We start from the raw sequence: 23073 nt of genomic DNA, 5'->3' as shown, positions 1-23073 counted from the left end.
TTCAACACACAAAAGACTATAAAATTGCTAGAAAGTTCCTAAAAGCTTTCAGTATTCAGGGCACGGTGCATGCACACCAGGTACAATGGTTTGTGAACCAGCCCCATTCGGCCAGCAGCACTTTGAATATCTCTCTGCTCTGTACACATAAATGCTTCAACTTGCTGATTTACAACATCTGTCAGTTTTTATGGTGTAAATATCCACACCATGGTCAATCTCAAGTTGAACACAGAGCTGGGAAGAGATGTACACAATCAACTTTAGCAAGTGATAAGAGTGAGTTCCAACACCCCCCTATCAATGCCATTTGGTCTTTGAAATCTTTGTAATAAAAACTTTCCTTTTGAGCATTTATTATACAACTGCTGTTTATCTAGACCAAGTCAAGAGTCCTTCATGTTGCCCTGAGCAGAAACTAGACAATGGGTTGAGGCAGCCCTTCCCTCTGGTGGTTTTCAACACCATCAGAGGAGAACATCTGATGCAAGTCACAGCTCATCCAAAGGTGGCCCAGTGCCGGGCAGAAGCTGCCACTTCTCAAAGGTGATCAGGTCATAGCTGGCTTCATAACGCAGGATAACACGTCATCAGAAAGAAGCTGTTTGACTGCGACTGTATCTAAAATTATTATTAATTTTAGATTTTTAACAATTTCTTTTTTGAAATTAGTTGTTGATGGGCCTTTACTTATTGATATGTGGTGCTGAGAATGGAACCCAGGGCCTCACACATGCGAGGCAAGTGCTCTACCACTGAGCCACAACCACAGCCCCTACAATTTCTTTTTATTGTTGTATCATGCTTGTATCTGTAGTTCCTCAAGGATTTTCTCTCTCTCGCTTTTTTTTTTTTTTTTTTTTTTTTTTTTTGTGGTACTGGGGTTAGAACCCAGCAGCGCCATACCATTGAGCTACATCCTTAGCCATCTTTATTGTATTTCAAGACAAGGTCTTGCTAAGTTGCCCAAGTTGGCCTCAAATCACTGGGATTATAGGTGTATGCCACCATGTTCAGCACGTATTTGAAATATATATATATTGTTGTTGTTGTTTGCATTGCTGAGGATCAGACCCAGGCTTCTCCTAGGAGAGCACTCTGAGCCACTACTGAGCCACCCCTTAGCCCCTGAAAGAATTTCTGAAATCCAGTAACCAAGGACTGCTAAACAGTTTCTCAACATAGCTAATTTATGTAAATGATCCATTAGTTTAGCCTGTAGGAATTTATTAAGAAGTCAATACACCTGGGCGTGGTGGCACATGCCTGTAATCCCAGTGGATCAGGAGGCTGAGGCAGGAGGACTGGGAGTTCAAAGACAGCCTCAGCAATTTAGTGAGGCCCAAAGCAACTTATCGAGACTCTATCTCTAAATAAAATACAAAAATGGGCTGGGAATGTGGCCCAGTGGTTAAACACCCCTGCGTTCAATACAAAAAATGGGTTGGATTCCACATCTGTTTTATGACTTCCTGATATTTGTATGCTCTTGATCACAAAAGATACCCAGGGATAAGACAGTGTAGATATTTTGCCAAAAAACCTTCACCACTGCAGAACAAAATAATTCCTGGTTCAGCCAAAGGACTGTGGCTTGCAACACTAGCACTAGCTTTCAATGCAAATATAGACAAGGTGGAACAGTTAGCTAGAAGCAGACATGACAGGAAGCTGTTCTCATTTGTTTTCTCTGTATCTCTGTAACCTTTTTATTTAATTTTAATTTAACATAGTTTTACAACTTCTGAAATCAGATGTTAATACTAGCTTCTGCTTGTGCTGTCCTCTGCAGTGTGAACTGAATGAAAACAATGTCATTGGCATCTGCAGCTTTGTATCTAGGGACTCACCTTACAAATACATAGAAGTTCTGTTGCTGGTGGCACAAGCCTGTGTCATCCTAGCAACTCAGGAGGCTGAGGCAGGAGGATTGCAAATTCCTCTGCAATTTAGCAAGACCCTGTCTCAAATTTAAAAATTTTTAAAAGGGCTGGGGATGTAGCTCAGTGGTAAAGTGCCCCTGGGTTCAATCCCAGCATAGAAGGAAGGAAAGATGGAAGGAAGGGAGGAAGGGAGGGAGGGATGGAGGGAGAGAGGGAGGGAGGGAGAGAGGAGGGAAGGGTAGGAGAGAGGGAGGGACCAACAGGAGTTCTTTCAGCCAGGACCCAGAGGAGGAAGAGAAGTCATCTTATTTGAAGTGAACAAATAAACATATCAGGTTAAAGAAAAGCAATAAGCATGATTAAAATATTTCATTTCTTTTTCAAGTTCCATTTGTTTTAAAGGAGCATTTATGTTTTTAAATCATTCTTTTTAAGAATGTTCCTCTTAACAAATGAGGTATTTCATTTACCGTGTAGAAGCCACTCAGTTTCCCTTTCTGTTTAGACCAGGCAAGATTTATTAGCTTGTCTTTCCCCTCTGTGGGCCTCTCTCTGCCTGCTGGTACTCAGACCTTCTTGGTGGGTTCTCAATCACCCCTGGTGATGGATCACTGAGAGTCATATTTTTAGAAAGGCTACCCTTAGAAGAAATCGCTCAGGGCTTAGCCTACAAAGCTAGGAAAGAGTGATCCTGGGGAAAATGGAGAGATTTTAGTTGAGTGAGTTTCTGAAGCACCCTTGGAGTGCCAAAGAATTAGGAAGTGACCTGGCACCTGTAATCCCAGCAGATCGGGAGGCTGAGGCAGGAGGATCACAAGTTCGAGGCCAACCTCAGCAAATTAACGAGACCCTAAGCAACTTAGTGAGATCCTGTCTCACTGAAACAATAAAAAGGGCTGGGGATGTGGCTCAGTGGTAAAGTGCCTCTGGGTTCAATCCCCAGTATACCTGCCACCCCCCACCAAAAAAAAAAAAAAAAAAAAGAATTGGCAGGAAGAAGTGTGAGTTGTGATTTGGATCTCCTTTCCTCTCCTTTGAAAGGCAGTCTTCAGCTGGGAGTGCAGGTCACTAGTAGAGTGTGTGCTTAGCATACAGGTAGGAGGCACTGGGTTCCCTCCTCAGCACCAAATGAAAAACCCACCATAAAGATCCAAAGTCCTTTTAAATTCCTGTTTGATGACTGGATGGTGCTTCTGTGAGTCTGACTGCAGCAGTATCCCATCAAGCTTCACCAAACCCTGTTGTCAAGCCCCTCTAATACAACACCGTGGTAGATGGAGCCTGGCCCCTGCTCAGATCCCTTACCCAAAGTGCAGCAATCTCAGATTCTTATGACCTTTGGGTGTGGGAGCTGGGCCAGCCTTTGGAAAAGCCACGTCCCCGGCACTCTCCCTGTCTAACCTCACACTAGTTAAATTGGAGTTGGCTGGGTGGGTACATGGACCACACAGGAGGCTGAGGTCCCCAAGTTCAGCCATCACACTGCAAATAATGGAACTTCATCATTCCCTCCAATGACCACATCATGGCAAGAGCTTTTCTTTTACTTTTTTTTTTCTTTTCATTTATTTATTTACTTATTTTGGCACTAGGGATTGAATCCAGGAGTATTTAACCACAGAGTCACATTCCGAGTCTATGTATTATTTATTTATGTATTTATTGAGACAAGGTCTCACTGAGTTGCTCAGGGCCTTGCTAAGTTGCTGAGGCTGGCTTTGAACTTGAGATCCTCCTGCCTCAGCCTCCCGAACCGTCACCATGCCCGGCTCGTGGCAAGGGCTATTCTGTATGTCAGAGGAAACAAAATAGTATTATAATGGGCTGCATTGTTCAGTTTTGATTATCCACACTGAAAGAGGAAACTGGTGAGAGCTACCGATAAGCAGTAAATAAATAATCAAAAAGATCAGACATTAGATGTTGGAATGTGTTATTTAGCTTCCTTGCGACACGAGTGGGCCAAATGACCCGAGACTCCATTTTGAACTAGGTCACGGTTTCACATTGTAAAGACGTGTCCCCGAAGAAGTGACGCAAGGACGCATTTTCATTAGATTCAAATAGAGAGAGAGATTCTATTCTAACTCTGTCTCCCTCCCGCCTGTCACCTGCTCTGAGTCTTCCGGTGTATACCTGAGACTGAGCAGGCTGACCACCCTTCAAACTGTCCTGGGAAACTGAGGTAGCTCCCTGATGGGTTAAGTGCCTGAAATGCAATGGAGTGGGGCAGCAGATAAACACCATTCCTGTGGACGTGACTTGGCCAGAGGCTTAACTGAGGGCTAAGGGACGAACCTGGGGCTGGGCTGGCTCTCTGCTGCTGGCCCTCCAGGGACACTCCGATCTTCCACTAGTGGCATCCCTTCTCAGGCACCCTGGCAAAAAATGAGGAAGCTAGATGGTTAGTGCTTACTGTGTTCAAATGGTAAAAGTGGATGTTTCAGGCAGTAAGTGTAAATGGAAGGTTTTCTTGGAGTGAGAGTCTGCCAATCATCCATCTAGGTAACTGAGAGATGACCCCATTTATATATATACACCCCTATCTTCTGGAGAGCATAGATGACATTGTAATGTGGCATTTGTGTGATTTATTATTTCGATTCTCAGGCACTCTCTGGGAAGTAGCCAGTATAACTTCTGCTTTCTCTTTTTTAGTTAAGAAAATTATTCCCAAATCACAGGGCAGTGGAGAGCAGGATAGCATGATAGGATCTTTCTGTTCATTGTAGGATATTTTGAGTGGCCTGAGGAAATACTGGATTTGATTCAGTGAGATGGCCCAAGTGGCAGCTAGAACCATAGGCAACAAGTCTGGACACGATAGCCAGGTCTAGCTGACTCAAGGAAATGACAGGAACTTCATCTCTGAGTGGAAAAGCATGGAAGGGACCAGGTATAATGGTGCACACCTGTAATCCCTACCACTCTGGAGGCTGATGCAGGAAGATCCCAAGTTTAAGGCCAGCCTCAGCAACTTAGCAAAACCCTGTTTTCAAAATAAAAAAAAAAATTTAAAAAGGGCTAGGGATGCCGCTCAGTGGTAGACAGCCCTGTCTATTTTGTTCAATCCCAAGTACTGGGGAAAAAAAAAAAAAAAAAAACATGGAAGGGGTAGGTGAGAAATAGTTGCAATTGTTTTATGAGGTGTTTTGTTTCAGGGCTCAACCCCAGGGCTTTCCACATGCTAGGCAAGGGCTCTGCCACTGAGCCACACCCCCAACTCTCAAATTGGTTTTTAGGAGAACTACACAAAAGTCTCCAGGAAACTGCTTAAGGAATTGTTTCTTACTGATAGGCATTCCCACTTGGAGACTTAAGAGTTTTTTTGAGGTTTTTTTTTTTTTTTTTTTTTTTTTTTTTGTATTGGGGATTTAGCCCAGGGACACTTTACCACTGAGCTACATCGCCAGCCCATTTTAAAAATTTTACTTTGGGACAGGGTCTTGTGAGTTGCCCAAGCTGGCCTCAAACTTGTGATCCTCCTGCCTCAGCCTCTCAAGTTGTTGAGATTACAAGTGTACACCACCATGACCAGCTTAATGATTCTTTAAAAAAAAAAAAAAAAATTCTGTAGTTTTCTAAATCATGCTCTACAAATGGAAACCCGAAAGCTAAGTATCCAGTATTATTCAATATTACCATCAGACAGTGATGCTTCAGTGGGAGCCTAGGGAGGACTTAGAGCAGGTACCTGGATCCAGGGTCTTGACTGGATGGAGTGAGTGGCCCTACAGGAAGGCCTCTTGGGGATGAGGCTCAGAAAAACCAAACACATCCTCAAAGACTGATTCACAAACTAGCGTGTCAATGTATTTTTACCATAGGTGACTTGTGTACAGCACATTCCTTCTTAGAAGTTGTGCTCAGAAAATCAAAAATGTAAAGCAAATGAGCGCCTCTCCATTTAAAGGAAGAGAGGAAGGGAAAGAGGGAGGGAGGGAGGGAGGGAGGAACAGGGACTAGAGGAAGGGGCCAGAAGGAAGCACCTTACAGGAAGCCAAGATGGCTGCCAGGCCTCCCCCAGGGGCACCTCCTATGGTCACTAGGACACACAGGCTCCTGGGCCTTTCTTTCACTTTCCTTTCTTCTTCTTTCAGCCTTTAGTTATCAGCCACCAGGGTGACTCTAATGACTGACCTCTGGTAGCTATAGCTATATTTAATGTGCCCCTGAGAAAGCAGGGCTCCCCTGACTTTGCCCAGGCTGCCTGAAGATTTCTACCGTGGGCCCATCCCATGATTCTCAATTTCCATTTCAGAAACTTCCATGTCAGAGGTCGGTGTTCTCCCATCTCTTCCCCTCAGTTGTGTGGGGGGTGTCCCCTCCTGGAGGCCCCCCCCATCTCCCCAGCAGGGATCTCTCTTGGTCCGTCCATGGGCTTGTTTTCGTGTCCAGTGTCTGAAGAGTGTCTTGTGTTCCCTGATTTCCAGTGGCCGTCAGTGACAAGATCAGCAACGCCGACCCGTGCAGGAATCACAGTGTCTCTGTTTTCACTGTCTTCCAGTGTCATCTTGCATTACAACCTATAAGAAGACACCACCTCCAGTCCCACCCAGAACTACCACGAAACCTTTCATTTCTATCACAGCCCAGAGTAGCACAGAGTCTGCGCAGGATGCCTACATGGACGGACAGGGCCAGCGAGGGGACATTATCAGCCAGTCTGGACTCAGCAACTCCACAGAAAGCCTGGACAGTATGAAGGCTCTGACAGCCGCCATCGAGGCCGCCAACGCCCAGATTCACGGCCCTGCGAGTCAGCACATGGGCAATAACACGGCCGCCGTCACCACCACCACCACCATAGCCACAGTCACCACAGAGGACAGGAAGAAGGACTTTAAGAAAAACCGATGCCTGTCTATCGGGATACAGGTAACAGCCTCCCTTGTGCCCTTGAAATGGGAACCACCACTAAGAAATATGCACATTTTTTTTCTATCCAGAAGTTTATTATTTTGTCATTGCCAACACTATAGTTCTATATGTAGGACCAGATTTGCAACAACAACAATAAAGATTGGCTCTGGATTCCCTATATGGGTAAATGTGACCCCAAATTATGAAGAGGTGAGTTGTTATTGACAGCTCTTGTTCTTATTCTCTAAATTGAATGTGTGACTTGAACCCTCAGCTAATTTAGGGAACATGAACACGATCACACATAAAGTGCAGTGCCCTGCGGTTCCTAATGAGCGTTGGGAGTCTCATACGGGAGTGGACAGCCAAGAACAGCCAGGGTCATCCAGTGCCCTGCCATGTGTCCGACCCTGCTGAGTCACCATGTGGAACACCAGGGCGCATCTCTCCTCACAGATGTGGGAGAGTAAGGCTGGGAGCATGGTGGTGTGGAAAGCCCAAACTCATGTCCCAGCGTCACAAGCAAAGAACGTGCATCACCTTCAGCCTAACTGTTGGCTCTTTAACCACGCATTTCATAAAGATGGTGGACCACTCTGCCGGTTCACTGTTGGCTGCTTTTCTGAGACAGTTCTGATCTGATTTCCCCTGGTGTTTTTTTTTTTTTTTTTTTCCCCTCTTGTGGGTTAAACCCATAAGCACTTAACCACTGAGCTATATCCCCAGCCTTTTTAAAATTTTCTTATTTTGAGACAGGATCTCACTAAGTTGATTAGTTGCTGAGGTTGACCTCAAACTCATGATCCTCCTGCCTCAGCCTTCAGAGTCGCTGGGATTACAGCCATATGCCACCACGCCTGGCCAGCCTTATTTATTTATTTATTTTGGTAATAGGGATTGAATTCAGGGGCACTTAACCACTGAGCCACATTGCCAGCCCATTTTTTCTGTTTGATTTAGAGACAGGGTCTTGCTAAGTTGCTTAGGTCTTCGCTAGGTTGTGAGGCTGGCTTTGAACTCACCATCCTCCTGCCTCAGCCTCCCAAGCCACTGAAATTACAAGCGTACACCACTGTGCCCAGCCAGTCTTATCTTTTTTCACATGTTTATCTCTGGTTACCCTACAAGAAAGACTACCTTCTATCAGAGAAGATTCATCCCTTTTCTCCATCTCTGTTGTGCTATCTCATTCTGCAGGTGTTCACTGAATAGTAATTTCTCAACTTGGCCTCTGATCCACACTGAACCAACTCTAGGTACATCTAAAAGCCAGGCGGACAGTACCTTCCTACAATTGCTGATGTATTTTCACAATCTGTTCCGCAATGCTCGCTTTGAAAAGGCAATTAATCTTTCTCTAGTGGCAACGGGTCAAATGCCTTTTTATAACCTCCAGGTTACCATAGCACAAGTTGTCGAGCTTCCTAAAAGAGCTTGGATCAGTGATGCTTGGGAGTAGATGACACAGGAGGAGGCAAGTCCCCAGCCAGCCAGCTGCCCACATCTCTATTTCCCCCAGAAGCCAAATCCCCTCCCATCACCCAAGGATTAAAGAGTAGGGAAGGACAGAGGCTGGCCCTCTGTGTGGTCCTGGGCAAACCATTTAATCTTCCTGAGCTTTAGTTTCTTTGTCTCTTCCTCATAGGATGATTTGGAAGATCTAGTTTTCAAAAATCTAGCTTTCTGTAGGTGTTATTGTTTAATGTTATTATTTATTATTATTTGTATTTAATTTAGAGACAGAGTCTCACTGAGTGGCTTAGCATCTCGCCTTTGCTGAGACTGGCTTTGAACTTGTGATCCTCCTGTCTCAGCCTCCCGAGCCCCTGGGATTACAGGTGTGTGCCACTGTGCCTGGCTTAATGTTATTTTTTAACCCTAACAGAGTTACAGTTTAGGCTGATGAAAAAATTCTGGAGATGGATAATAGAGCTGGTTGCACAAAATGTGAATGTACTTAATGCCAGTGAATGGCACAATTAAAAAGAGTATTAAGCCTGGCGTGGTGGCTCACACCTGTAATTCCTGTGGCTTGGGAGCCTGAGACAGGAGGTTCGCGGGTTCAAAGCCAGCCTCAGCAATGGTGAGGTGCAGGGAGGTGCTAAGCAACTCAGTGAGACCCTGTCTCTAAATTAATATAAAAAAGGGCTGGGGATGTGGCTCGGTGGTCAAGTACCCCTGAGTTCAATCACCAGTACTCCCCCCAAAAAAAAGAGTATTAAAATGGTACATTTTATGTTATATATATTTTGCTGTAATAATAGAAAGTTGCCTTCTTATCTGGCACCTAGTTGGTACCAAGGCATGTTAACCTGTTTCTACTTCCTCAACATTTAATTCATTTTTTTTCTTTATTTTGTATTACTTTCAGTAAGTAATACATCTCTATTGTTCAAAATTCCAAACTAGTTCTTAAAAAGTGTACAGTGACCAAAGATACAATCAATATTTGCATCTCCATGCAGGCATATTTTATACAGTTTCAAGCAAATTTTTTTATTTAGTCCTTTTTTTAATCCAGATATTAGCATACGCCTCACACTATTCTACATTTTTTGCCTTTTTTTTTTTCACTTGACAATGTATTTTGAGGATAACTATTTGTTAGTCTTGCTTTTCTTTTTTCTGTTTCTCTTCCCCCCTCCCGGCCCCCCCAGTAATGGGAGATGAACTCAGAACTTCACACATGCTAGGCGAGCACTGTATCTCTGAGCTACATCTTAGTTCCTAATTTCATTTTATGTAAAAGCTTCTATGTGCTTATTTTAATCACTTCCCAAGTTCTGCTGGTTTGTCATATCTCCTCCTTGCCAAATAATTCTAAGAATAAGGCATTTTATATATGAAATCCAACTTCTAGTATCAATATTTTCATCCAATAAGATGGGCGAAAACCCACATGTAGTGTTGGGGAGAAAAGTTTTTACTCTAGAAATTATTCCATTTACTAAAGGATACTTTAGTAAATGAAAGAAACTGTTTTGGCTCTTCCTTCAACTGTATTGCTCTACTATATAAATTATGGTAAAATACTGACACTTGATAATATGAATGTGTTAGTTGTCCAATACTGTAACAAAATACCCGAGGTAATCAACTTAAAAAGAGGAAAGGTTTATTCTGGCTCACAGTTTTGGAGGTTTCAGCCCATGGTCAGTTGGTCCTGTTGGTTTGGGGCCTCTGGTGAGGTAGCACACCATGGCAGAGAGTATGTGATGGTACAAACTGCTCATCCCATGGTGACCAGGAAGAGGAGGGACTAGGATCAAATATACCCTTCAAGAACTTGCCCCATATTACTAGAAAACCTCCCAGTAGTTCCCACCTCTTAAAGGTTCTAGCACCTCCCAACTGTGCCCAGCTGGGGCTAAGCCTTTAACACCTGGGCCTTTGAAGAATATTCCAGATCCAAATTATAGCAATAAGCGTCTCATTTAACCAGTACAGCAACTCTGTGCATGGTTTATTATCATTATTACTACCCTTCAGATGAGCACTGAGAGGTTGAGTAACTTGCCAAAGGTCACACACCTTATGTTGACAGAATAAAGACTGTACCTCAGTATCCAATGTCACCACATGATACTGCTTCAACAATGGGAAATAATAAACAACTAAAAATTCAAGATGCAAAATATGCATTGAATTTCATTATGTAGAAATCTAATTTAAAAACTAAATTGAGGGCAGTAGTGCACACCTATAATCCCAGCAGCTCAGGAGGCTGAGGCAGGAGGATCAGCAAAGATGAGGTGCTAAGCAACTCAGTAAGATGCTGTCTCTAAATAAAATACAAAATAGGGCTGGGGATGTGGCTCAGTGGTTGAATGCCCCTGTGTTCAACCCCCAGTACCCAAGCAAAAAAAACTAATCCCCCAAATACATGACATTAGGATATTGGACTCCCTCTCACGCCTTTACCTCTTAGGGGTTCCAAACTTATCCTCACACTTTTAATTTATTACACACCTACTAGCTGATATTATAGCCACTTACTCTACAACCTATATGAACTTAAACCAATTATTTCTGGGTCTCAGTTTCCTCATCTGGTAAATGAAAATAATAATTGTTTTTATTTCATTTGGTACTTTATAGGATACAGAAAAAATTGAGTGATAAGGCTTTAAACATAGTACATGCTGTAATAAGGGCTTAACAAATATTAGATTTAGTTGTTATTATTAATATTATCCTCCTTTATAATCACCATTAGCCAAATAAACTAAGTTGCTTAGGGCCTCACTAAGTTGCTGAGGCTGGCCTTGAACTTTGGATCCTCCTGCCTCAGCCTCCTCCGGAGTTGTCAGGATTACAGATGTATTCCACCACACCCAGCACTTTCTCAATTTTTTAAGGAGATTGAATGGTTCTGCAATTTCTTTTGAAAATTTTGAAATTCCCTTCAGAAATTTAAGTTGATTACCTTAGATATCATATGTGAAAAGTGGCTTTTGGCCTGATGATGTAGTTCATTGACAGAGCACTTGCCTCGAAGGTATGAGGCCCAGGTCCAATCCCCAGCACCACAAAAATAATATAAAATAAAAAAGTTGTTAGTATTTGGATTTAAGAAGGAGAATCACAGAGATAAACTTCACATGCACTGACTCAAGCTTGGAAGACACCCATATTTTGATGCAGATGAGCAGGCAGTTTGGGTCCATGGGGTGAGGCTTGAACCCAGAAGACTCATCCTTTTTTTTTTTTTTTTTTTTTTTCTGTTTTCTCTGCATTCTGGAGGTGATTTTGATACTGCAGCACGGTGTAAGGCTGCAGCATTCTGGTTTGGCCGATATCCTAAGCGTTTTTAATTTGCACGGGTCCAGCCATGTGGAATCGGTTAGAATCCTATTCAGGAAATCAGGAGCCAGGCTCATTTTTCAAATGGAAGCCTGCCTCGTGCACACAATTGGTTACACAGATCTGGGAGGGCTGAGAGCCGTAAAGGGATACAGTCACGGGTGACCGTTCCTAGAACCAGGGGAACACCAGGGGGAAGGTGGGGTTGCCAGGATTTAGGAGCTAAGCTAAGCAGGAAGGTCCTGGAACAGGCCCAGTGCCCACAGCACTGGGGCAGCCATGACCACTGGAGCTGGAGTTCTGGGGAGTCCAGGGCAGCTGGAGCTGGGCTGTTGAAGGGGGCTGGAGGCTACAGCCATAGCCACCCTCCGGTGGAGGGAAGGGAGGTGCCACAGAAGTTGGAAACAGGGCTGCACCTGGTGGTGCACACCTGTCATCTTCGTGACTGGGAGGCTGAGGCAGAAGGATCTTCAATTTAAGGCCAGCCTCATCCATTGAGCAAGACCCTGTTTCAAAATAAAAAGGGCTCAGTGCTAAAGCACCCTTGGGTTCAATCCACAAAAAAACGACTGAATACAGGAAAGAAGTTTCTCCCCACCTTCTTTTGTTTAAATACTTTTTAGTTCTAAATGGATCTTTTATTTTACTTATTTATATGCCCAGGGCCTCACACATGCCAGGCCAATGCTCTACCACAACTCCAGCACCCCCACCTTCTTTGGTTAGCTTTTTCTTTTGTGTGTGTGTGTGTATTTTATTTAGAGACAGGGTCTGGCTGAGTTGCTGAGTTCCTCAGGGCCTCACTAAATTGTTAAGGCTGGCTTTGAACTCCTGATCCTTTTGGCCTCAGCCTCCCAAAGCTGGAATTACAGGATGTGCCACCAAACCCAGCAATTTTTTTTTCCTTAAAATTACAAAACGAGCCGGCATGATGTCACATGCTTACAATTTCAGCGACTTGGGAGGCTGAGGCAGAAGGATTGTACATTCAAGGCCAGCCTTCTCAGTGGAGTGATCTTAAGCCACTTAGCAAGACGTGGTCTCAAAATAAAAAATAAAAAGGACTGGGGATGTGGCTTGGTGGTAAAACACCCCTGGGTTTAATCCCCTGTTACCAAAAAAAAAAAAAAAAGCAAAATGATTTATACGATAGAGTGTATACAGAACAAAATATGGAATCCCCCTCTTCTTCCCCACCCCAACTCCTGCTGTAGCTCCACGTCCCTCCAAAATGACCACTGGCAACAGATGGTAACACTGCCTTCCCATCTTGAGAGGAGTTCAACTTCAGATGAGTTTTACGTGCTAGTTTGGGGAGTCTGACTTCTCTCCAGCTAGATATGTGTGACATCTGTCATCCCTTAATTTATGTTGCAAAGCAAGAATAACTGAGCTTTAAACTTTATTGTTCACAGTATACAAAATACAATTGCTTTCTCCTTCTTCAAATTAAAAAGTAAAAGGACATCAGCCTATTTGGGAGGCACTCCTAAGATTTACTGTTTCATTTCCTTTACTGTTTGTCCATTGAGACATAATTTATGTCCTGTGTGAAGAAGAAGTACAATGGCAAATGTTGAAACTTGTCTCTGACAAATTATCTTCCCTAGAACAACACCACCCAAATAAGTGGATTGTTAGGTGATGTTTAAAAAGTTCTTTGAAAATAAAAAGGTCACCTTCTCTCTGACTCCCAATTGACTTGAAACAATAAAGGAAGTTGCAGGTAATAGGTGCGTTGCATTTGGGCCTTGTACTTTTTTTTATTTTTTCCTTCTCTTTTTTGATGTCCTTGAAATCAGCATCAATGTGTATTTGGGAAGAGATGGTGAGGGGGGCGGGGATGTAAGTCAAAACTAATGAACCTACCAAGTTTATTTCATTAGATCCAAAAAAGAATAAATATTGCAGTCATGTTTTCCAAACATTGTGCATTAAAACTAGGAATTAACCAATCACAAAATCTAACTATTTGAAAGTATTAAAACATCTAAATAACACTACTAGAGTTCAAATTCTAAATTATTGTGAACTAACTGACAAGTATCCTGTAAATCACTGTAGGGTTTAGCCAGAGCTGTCATCTAAAAGTTCACAGCCCTGTGTTCTTTTGAAATTAAGGAAGAAAAAAGGAAGAAACATTATAAACTAAACATTCAATTCAAAAAGCCAGAAAAAGAAAAGCAATTTAAAGGAAGACATTACTAGTAGTGAAAGTAGAGATGAGTGCATGAAGAACAAAACAAAGCAATGGCGATAATGAAAACAGAACAGATAACATTAAACCAAAGTCAGTTCTTTGAAAAGACCAAATAAATAGACAAGTCTGACTGAGAGAGAAGGAAAATGTCAATTAACAGTATTTGGAATGAGAAAAGAATATGACCTCCCCGCAAAACTACAGAAGATTCTTGGTGCCAATTTAATGTTGGCAAATTTTAAGTCAAATTAAATAAACATGTGTGAATTGATAATACTGATGCAAGAGAAAGTGTAAAATCTAGGGGAAGAAACCTCAGAATAAATTGCAAAAAAAAAAAAAAAAAGAAAAGAAAAGATGTCTAATACTGTAAAGACTTGATGATTTTACAGAAAAGGTTTTCCCAATGTTCAAGAAGTTAATAATTCCTATGGTTTTGTTTTTGTTTTGTTTGGGATTTTTTTTTTTTTTTTGAGGTACTAGGGATTGAATGCAGGGGTGCTTTACCACTGAGACACATCCCCAGCTCTTTTTATTTTTTGTTTTGGGACAGGGTCTCGCTAAGTTGCTGAGGCTGGCCTTGAACTGGCAATCCTTGTGTCTCAGCTTTCGGAGCAGCTGAAATTACAGGCATGTGCCACTGTGCCCAGCTGTTTACATTTTTTAAAAGAAGAAGAAAAAAAAAAAGAAGAAGAAAAAAAAGAGAGAAAGAAAAACTACAGGAAACTTACCATGGAATATATCAAGATTGATTACAAAATTATATTAGGAAGAAGAGAGGGAGGGGCAATAAAGCCAATAGATCAATAGCCGTAAAGAGATCTGAGTGTAGAAATTTCTCTATATATGAAAATGTATGCGCAAATATAGGTGGGTAAAGCATGGTATAAAATAAAAATATATTTAAAAGATGAATCAAGTAATAAATAAATTAAGTAATAAGATTAGCTGGTGACCCAAGTGGGTCAGGGAATGTTACCTATGTACATCTTACAGGCAAACATGTAAGGATGGTGGATATTTAAGAAGTAAATATGGAAAAAAACAAAACAAAACACACCTTGAGAACCTGAAAGTATAAAAACAAATACAAGCGAACTTTTAAAACTATGTTCAGAGTGAGGAAGTCCTTCCCAAACCATAAAAGCTAGATTTAGATATGTAATAAGATCAAGGACAAAGTTTAAATGACAAAAGATCACCTGAGAAAAAAATATTTGCAGTGCTTTTATCAGAAAAACGATTTAGGTTCATAAAAGAGATCCTATAAACAAGAAATTCAAAAACACTAGGAAACTTATGTTTTCTTTACTTAAATTTTTTTTTTGTGTGTGTGTGTGTGTGTGTGGTGGTGGGGATTGAACCCAGGGCCCTGTGCATATGAGGCAAGCACTCTACCAACTGAGCTATATTCCTAGCCCTACATTTTCTTATATATAGTGTAGAAAATGTAAGTTTCCCAATGTTTTTAGATTTATCTTATCACTATATATATATATATATATATATATATATATATATATATATATATATATATATATATATATTTATACAGACATATATATATGCACATATATACACATATATGCACGTATATACAGGAATATATGTATAATGTATATATGCCCTCACCCCCAGTATTTGGGATTGAACCCAGAGGTGCTCTACCAGTGACCCACATCTTCAGCCCTTTTTATTTTTTATTTTGAGACAGAGTCTCTCTTAAGTTGCTCAGGGCCTTGCTAAATTGCTGAGGCTGACTTTGAATTTGAGATTCTCTTGCTTCAACCTCTCAAATCGCTGGGATTACAGGCGGGCACCACTGCAGCCTGCAATTTGCCTCCATTTTTAGTATTTAATCTGCTAATTTAGAACTTCCAAGAACACATTTCCAAGTAACACTACCTTCTAATGCAGTACACAGAAGTAATTAATCACAGTCACCCCTCTGTATCAATGGATCCAGGCAACCGCAGATCAAAAGTGTATTTTAGAAAAGCATCTGTATTGAACACGGACATTTTTCCCTTCTTGATTCTCTTGAATAATACAGTACAATAACTATTTACATAGTACTAGGCATTATAAGTAACCTAGAGATGATTTTTAAAATATGGGAGGATACACATAAGTTATGCAAGTGCCAATGTGATTTTATAGAGGAGATGAGCATTTGTGGATTTGGATGGGTGTCTGTGGGGATCCTGGAACCACTCCCCTATGGATGCCAAGGGACACTTGTACTTGGAAATTCTTGGAGGAATCATAGACCTTTATCTGCCACCTTGGGAATGAATAAAATTGCTTTGTATTAAGATCAGCAGAGTCAAAGGTCATGCTAATACAGTAGCGATGGCTCTTATCAGGTACACAAATATTGAACAAAAAGGTTACGAATCACAAAATTTTCCAGTAATCCTGCAGATGTTTGTTTTTCAGACAAGGTGACTGAGTTGGAACAACTGAATTTGTTTGATGATTTCTGCAGGTGGATGATGCTGAAGAACCTGACAAAGCAGCAGAGAATAAAGCACCCAGCAAGTTCCAGTCCGTGGGCGTGCAAGTAGAAGAGGAGAAGTGGTGAGTCCATATGTGTTCATCTTTTCTTGTCTTGGTGTTGGCAACTAAGATGAAATTATTAGTCCCCATGATAAACCTACACAAGTCAATATTCTCCAAGGCTCCACTAGTTTGGAGGAGTACTACGAATAAACTTAGGCCAATATTAGCTGATTCCCTCTTAAGCTTCATTCTAGACACTTCTCCATCTAAGTTTTCATCAGAATAGATGTTTAAGTGCATCATATTCACAAAAAAAAAAAAATTGAGATTGGAATTGTACTTTTATCCGGTACACTACAATGCGTATAGTATGTTGGATTTGCCAAATTTCTTTATATATTTTTTTCCTTACTACTTAATAGTGTCTGGGGTTTATTATGTGCTCAATGAATGAAGAGAAGGGGAAAAAAAAGAATATTCCCTATCATTATCCTAAACCACCAGTTCCTTCAGATTGCTCTTTAAACTAAGCTTAAAGTCTTAGTACCTAAAGTGGGACATTTAGGGTTTCATAAGTTCACAGAATTCAGGATCTGGAAGGGATTTCTGAAGCTAGCCCTTTCATTTCACAAATGAGATTTTGAAGGAGAGGTATGTGAGTTTCTCAGTTGAACTTTGAGGTTCTAAATGGCATTGCGCTCTATTTATAGTAGTACCCAGCTTTCAGCGCTATGCTTTGCATATATTGTAAAGTCTGGCTGAATGAAGTAAAAGTGGAGTTATGGTAGAAGAAAGAGCATTGATTATGAATCAGAATTCATCTCAATTTTACCATTAACTTCCTGTGTGTTAATTAGAATCATTTGGGCCAGGTGTGGTTATGGATACCTATACCCCAGTGACCCTGGAGGCTGAGGCAGGAGGATCCCAAATTCAAAGCCAGCCTCAGCAACTAAGTGAGGTCCTAGGCAACTTAGTGAGACCCTGTCTCAAAATAAAAACTGAAAAGGACTGGAGATGTGGCTCAGTGGTAAAACACCACTGGGTTTAATCCCCAGTACCAAATAGTAGTACTAGTAGCAGTAGTAGTAGTAGTAGTAGTAGTAGTAGTAGTAGTAGTAGTAATTATTATTATTTGGTTGTCATTCATTGATTCATCCATCAGATATCCATTCAGTAAATATCAGTGGAATGATTCCTATATGCAAAGCCACATATGTAAACTAAAAAGAAGTTAGGCATCAGGCTATGGTGCAGTTTAGTGGTAGAGTGGAGATGTAGCTCTGGGTTCAATCTCCATCACACACACACACAAAAGTCAAACATTTTTCCATTAATTCATAGAAGAGGTCCTATCTTTTTTATTTTATTTTTTCAGTGCTGGGATCAAACTCAGGGCCTTTCACATGCTAGGCAACTTCTTTGCTACTGAGCTATATAAACCCAGCCCAGTGTTCTTTTAGAATGCCTGATATTGATTGGGATTGTACTTTTACCTAAGAGGCTTGCACGTGCGCGCGCGCGCACTCACACACACACACACACACACACACGATTATATAATGCTGGAAGCTTAGAAAATTGGTACAGCCCTTGTGGAAATTAATGGGACCCAAAACATTAGTGAATAGTTATACATTTATGCATACACATGACCCAATCAATCATACTGATGGGGCTGTCTCCAATGAAATCACTCAACGGGCGGGACACAATTGTGGAACATTATTGCTGCAAAAGAAATACATTAATTATCAAGTAGCAAACAACCATAGCAGGCTTTTAATTTTTAGCCCATCAACAAGCTAGACTATTATGCAGCTTAATTGATACCATTAAATGTCATTTATAAAAAAGGAAATCACCATGATACAATGTTAAGTGAAAAGGTTCAATGCATAATATCCATTCACATGGACCAGGGTTGAAATGTAATCTGTAAAAATGATAGTTTTCATTTCTTTTTTTTCCCCCTTACTCTAAAATATTCACTTATTGACTTTAAATATGAATTTTAGTAAGCATTATTTTTATGCCAACCCTTCTAAGCATGTGTTCCTTTATTAAATATTTTATTTTTTGTGTATGTGGTGCTGGGGATGGAACCTGGGGCTTCAAGCATACTAGGCAAGTGTTCTACCTGTGAGCTGTACTGCAGCCCTGACAAGTGTGTGTGTGTGTGTGTGTGTGTGTGTGTGTGTGTGTGTAGTATGAATTTAGAAGACCTGAATGATCTCTTCCTGGTAAGAACCCCTGTTCTTCCAACTACCTGCCAACATTCCAACCTGCTTGTTTTTCTCAATGGTATAAGTGCTTAAGAGCTCAGAGTCTTGACCCAGAACACCTATCCCCAAATCCTGGATGTACCCCTTCCTAGCTGAGTGCCCTTGAGCAAATGATGACATATTTTTGTGCACGGCTTCCTTTTGTGTAAAGAGGGAATAACAGGCCATTTCTAGTCCAGCCTATCAGGAGCTCAGAAGTCACCATTCTATCCTAATAACAAGTAAAAAATCTGAACCAACTGAAAAATCAGCAAGTCTTCTTGTATATGTGAGAGAAGGGAAGTCACAGAGCAAATCACCCCGGCCCCCTCCTCCTCAAAAAAAAAAAAAAAAAAAGTTAGAGGCTGGAGAAACAGAGAAAAATCACAACTTGCTGGAAAAGAAACCAACAGGCAGAAACCACTGCAGCAACCAGAGGAAATCTACACTGTCATTGAAGAATTACGATCCTGGGAGTGATAAATTCCAGGGAGTCCAGTCAAGGGGAGGCCCCCAGGGAGCCTACCTCCAGGAGCTCAACCAGTGGACACTGAGGGGACAGTCCCTTGCTCTTCCAGCAGCAGGGAGGAGAAAGAACCCTCCTGAATGCCCAGCACCCTGCTCTCCACCAGGCCTGCACCCCCCACAGACTGTTTTACCAGGGCTTTTGCCTGCTGGGCTTTCATCAGAGCCTAATAATCCACCTGAGGGAAGAGAGCACTCAGCTCCAACTTTCCCCAGCTCCACACAGAGAAAAGGATAGTCCAACTCTAGTCCCCATTAGCCACCTTGTCCCTTGTAAAGGAAAAGAAAAGCTGAGTAACCAGTGCAGTTGGCAGTCCAGGGGACAGGGTTCCCCGCAAAATGAGACTCAGTCCCTCCCCACACCTCAGCCCTACAGTACTAAAGGCCTACCTACCAGGGTTTGTTTCACACAACACATCACGTTCACTTTTTTAAAAATTATAAGGTATACTACAAGGTTAAAAACTCCATTTGAAACAAAATAAAAAAACAAAAAACAAAACGCCATTTGAAGAAATAGAACAAGCATCAGAGCCATAGTCTGATAAGGCAGTAATGCTGGGATTATCAGACCAAGAATTTTTGTTCTCAAATTATGGTTAATGTGATAGCGGCTCTGATGAAAGAAATAGAGAACATACAAAATGGAGGGATAATGTAAACAGAAAGATGGAAATTTTAAGGAAGAATCAAAAATAAATGCTAGAAGCTGAGTGTGGCGGTACACACGCGTGTAATTCCAGTTGTTTGGGAGGCTGAGGCAGGAGGCTGGCAAGTTCAAAGCCAGCCTCAGCAAAAGTGAGGTGCTAAGCAACTCAGTGAGACCCTGTTTCTAAATAAAATACAAAATAGGGCTGGGGATGTGGCTCAGTGACTGAGTGTCCCTGACTTCAATCCCCAGAACTCCTCCCCTACGGAAAAAGTAAATGCTAGAAGAATGTCAGCCAGGGGTTGTAGCTCAGTGGTAGAGTTCATGCTGAGACCGTGGGTTCAATTTCCAACACCCCCCCAAAAAAAGAAAAAAAGGGCAGGAGAGAGAGAGAGAAAATGTCTTTAAAGTGCTCCTTAGATGGACACTAATCTCTGAAGTTGAGGATAATAATAATCTCTGCATCTCTGAGCTTGAAGAGATAATAGTATAAACTTCCCAAACTAAAAAAGCAAAGAGAAAAAGTCTGGAAAATAAATAAATAAATATCAGACCAGACTATGGGAGAACTGTGGGACAACTACAAAGGATGCAGCGTACAGGGGAGAGGAGAGGACTACCAGAGGGAAGGAAAGGAACAGAAGCCTACTTGAAACAATAATGACGGAGAATTAGTCAAAATGTCAGACATCAAACCAAGATCCAGGAAGAACATCAAGCAAGATAAATGCAAAACCAATCGAACAACAGTGACAAAAATCTGCACCAAGCCATGTCATAGCCAAACTTGAAAAAAAAAAAAAAATCAAAGAACAGGAAAATTTATCTTTTAAGAAGCTAGAGACAAAGGACACCTTATCTATACCTTATCTATAGAGAAGCAAGGATAAGAACTACAATGGACCGCTCCATAGAAACCACGCAAGAAGTGAATGAAAGGTTTAAAGAAAAAACAAACAAACAAAAAAACAGAAACAAAACACCAACTTAGAAGTCTGTACTCAGGTAAAATTCTTAACAAGCAAAGGGGAAGGACACGCCTGTAATCACAGCAACTTGGGAGGCTGAGGCAGGAGGATCCTGAGTCCAAAGCCAGCCTCAGCAATGGTGAGTCATTAAGCAACTCAGTGAGACCCTGTCACTAAATAAAATACAAAATAGGGCTGGGGATGTGGCTAAGTGGCTGAGTGCCCCTGAGTTCAATCCCTGGTACCCGACCCCCCCTGAAAAAAAATAGGTGGGGAGGGAGAAGTACAATACAGACTTTGTCAAACAAAAATTGAAGGAACTTTTGTCACCAGTGGGCCTGCCTTGCAAGAAATGCTGAGAAGTTATCCTGACATAAGGAAAATTATATAGGTCAGGAACTAAAATTTTTTCAAAATATATTTTTCTTATTCTTCATTGATCTAATAGATAAATTTGTTCAAAATAATAACTGACAAAGTATTCAAATGTGTGTGTGTGTGTGTGTGTGTGTGTGTGTATTATATAAAAAAAAAAAACCTGGTGAAGGAAGAAGAAGAAGAAAAAGAAGGAGGAGGAAGGAGGAGGAGGAGGAGGAGAATCTCTTTAGGTGTAAAATAGTCTAAATACTTCATTAAAAGACAGAGGTTGCTGGGTGTGGTGTTGCAAATCTGTAATCCCAGCTCTTCTGAAGGATGAGACAAGGAGGTTTATCTGAGCCCCCTAATTCGAGACCAGCCTAGGCAACATAGCATAATCTTCTCTCAAAAAAAAATTAATTAATTTTTAAAAAAGACAGATTGTCAGAGTGGATCAAAACACAGTTGTATGTTGTCCACAAGAAATTCACTTTAAATATAATGATACATGTAGATTAAAAAGTAAATGGATGGAAGAAGACATACCATCTAAGGAGTATAGGAGTAGCTGTATTTAAACAGAGCAGAATGCAGAATGAGGAAAGTTATCATGGACAAAGAGAGGCATAACCTAATAATTAAAAGTTAATTCACAAAGAAGACAAAGATCTTTAATATGTATGCACATAAAAGCAAAGTTTCAAAATACACAGGACAAAAACTGATAGAACTGTAAGAAGAAATAGGTGATTCCACTCTTATAGTTGGAGGCTTCAATACCTCTCTCAGAAATGGACTGAGTCAGAAGCAGAAAATTAATAAGAATATAGTTGAAATCAATGGCACCATCAGTCAACTGGATATAACTGTCTTCTATAGACTTTTTCACCAAAAATAGTAGATTATACTTTGGATTAAAGCTCACATTGAAATAATCACCAAGATAGACCAGACCACATTCTGGGTCACAAAATACATCTTATCAAATTTAAAAAGAATATAGATCATACACTCTCTACTGTCAGACCACAATGAAATTAAACTAGAAATCAATAACAGCTGGACATGCCCCTAATACTTGGAATTAAACAAAACACTTCTACATTATGCATGGATCAAATAAGAAACATAAGGAAAATTTTAAAATATTTTGAACCAAATTAAAATGAAATACATCTTACTAAAAATTACGAGATGCAGTAGGAGTAATGCTTAGAGGGACATTGCTAGCATTGAATGTAAATTTTAAAAGAAGAAAGATTAGAAATCAATTATTTAACTTAGGAAACTAGAAAACATTGAATTCAGACTAAATAGAAGAAAAGAAATCACAGAAAGTAGGACAGAAATCAATGAAATTGAAAGCAGAAAATAAATAGGGAAAAATCAACAAAATCAAAATATGGGTTTTTAAAAATTAAAAGGCTGTAGCCAGGCTAAGAAAAAACAGAGAAGATGCAACTTACTAATATCAGACATGAGAGGGAATATCACTATAGCTCCTATGGGCATTAAGAGGATGATAGAGGAATATTATGAACAACTCTGTGCCCACAGATTTGATAACCTGGAGAGAGAAACCAATTCCTTGCAAGCCATAATCTATCAGAACTCATGCAAGAAGAAATAAGCAATCTGAATAGGCCTACCCATATTGAAGAAATTGAATCAATAATTAACAATCTTCCAAAACAGCATCAATCTGAGATGAATTCACTGCCAAATCCCATTAAATATTTAATGGAAAAGTTATATAAATTCTCTGCAATCTCTTAGAGAAGATAGAAGCAGAGTGAACTCTTCCTATGAGGTCAGCTTTACTCTAATACCAAAAACACAGACCAGCAACATTCATTGACACAGATTTAAAAAAAATCCTCAAGAAAATATTAGCAAATTGAGTCGAACTATGTATAAAATGAATTTTACATCAGGGTCAATTGGGATTTATCTCAGGTATTCAAGATTGATTCAGTGTTTGAAAAACAATTAGTATAATCCTTCAAATCAATATGCTAAAGAAAAAAATCACAATTGCATCAATATTTACAGAATGAGG

General features: G+C 40.7%; 1 protein-coding gene across 10 annotated transcripts in view; it reads left to right on the top strand.

Annotated features, from left to right (window-relative positions):
* Positions 1–23073, top strand: part of Dlgap1 (DLG associated protein 1) — a 358523-nt gene that overhangs the window by 282407 nt on the left and 53043 nt on the right. For 8 of the 10 annotated variants that reach the window (XM_026394509.2, XM_026394508.2, XM_077792224.1 and 5 more), the window contains 2 exons: positions 6391–6761; positions 16238–16329. In XM_026394509.2, coding sequence (XP_026250294.2) covers positions 6391–6761; positions 16238–16329 — 463 coding nt within the window. The remainder of the gene's footprint in view (positions 1–6390; positions 6762–16237; positions 16330–23073) is intronic. The other 2 variants (XM_026394510.2, XM_026394517.2) reach the window with 1 other exon arrangement.

The sequence above is a fragment of the Urocitellus parryii genome, chromosome 13, assembly GCF_045843805.1.
Source record: "Urocitellus parryii isolate mUroPar1 chromosome 13, mUroPar1.hap1, whole genome shotgun sequence".
Taxonomy (NCBI): domain Eukaryota; kingdom Metazoa; phylum Chordata; class Mammalia; order Rodentia; family Sciuridae; genus Urocitellus; species Urocitellus parryii.
This window is presented reverse-complemented; position numbering and strand designations above follow the sequence as displayed.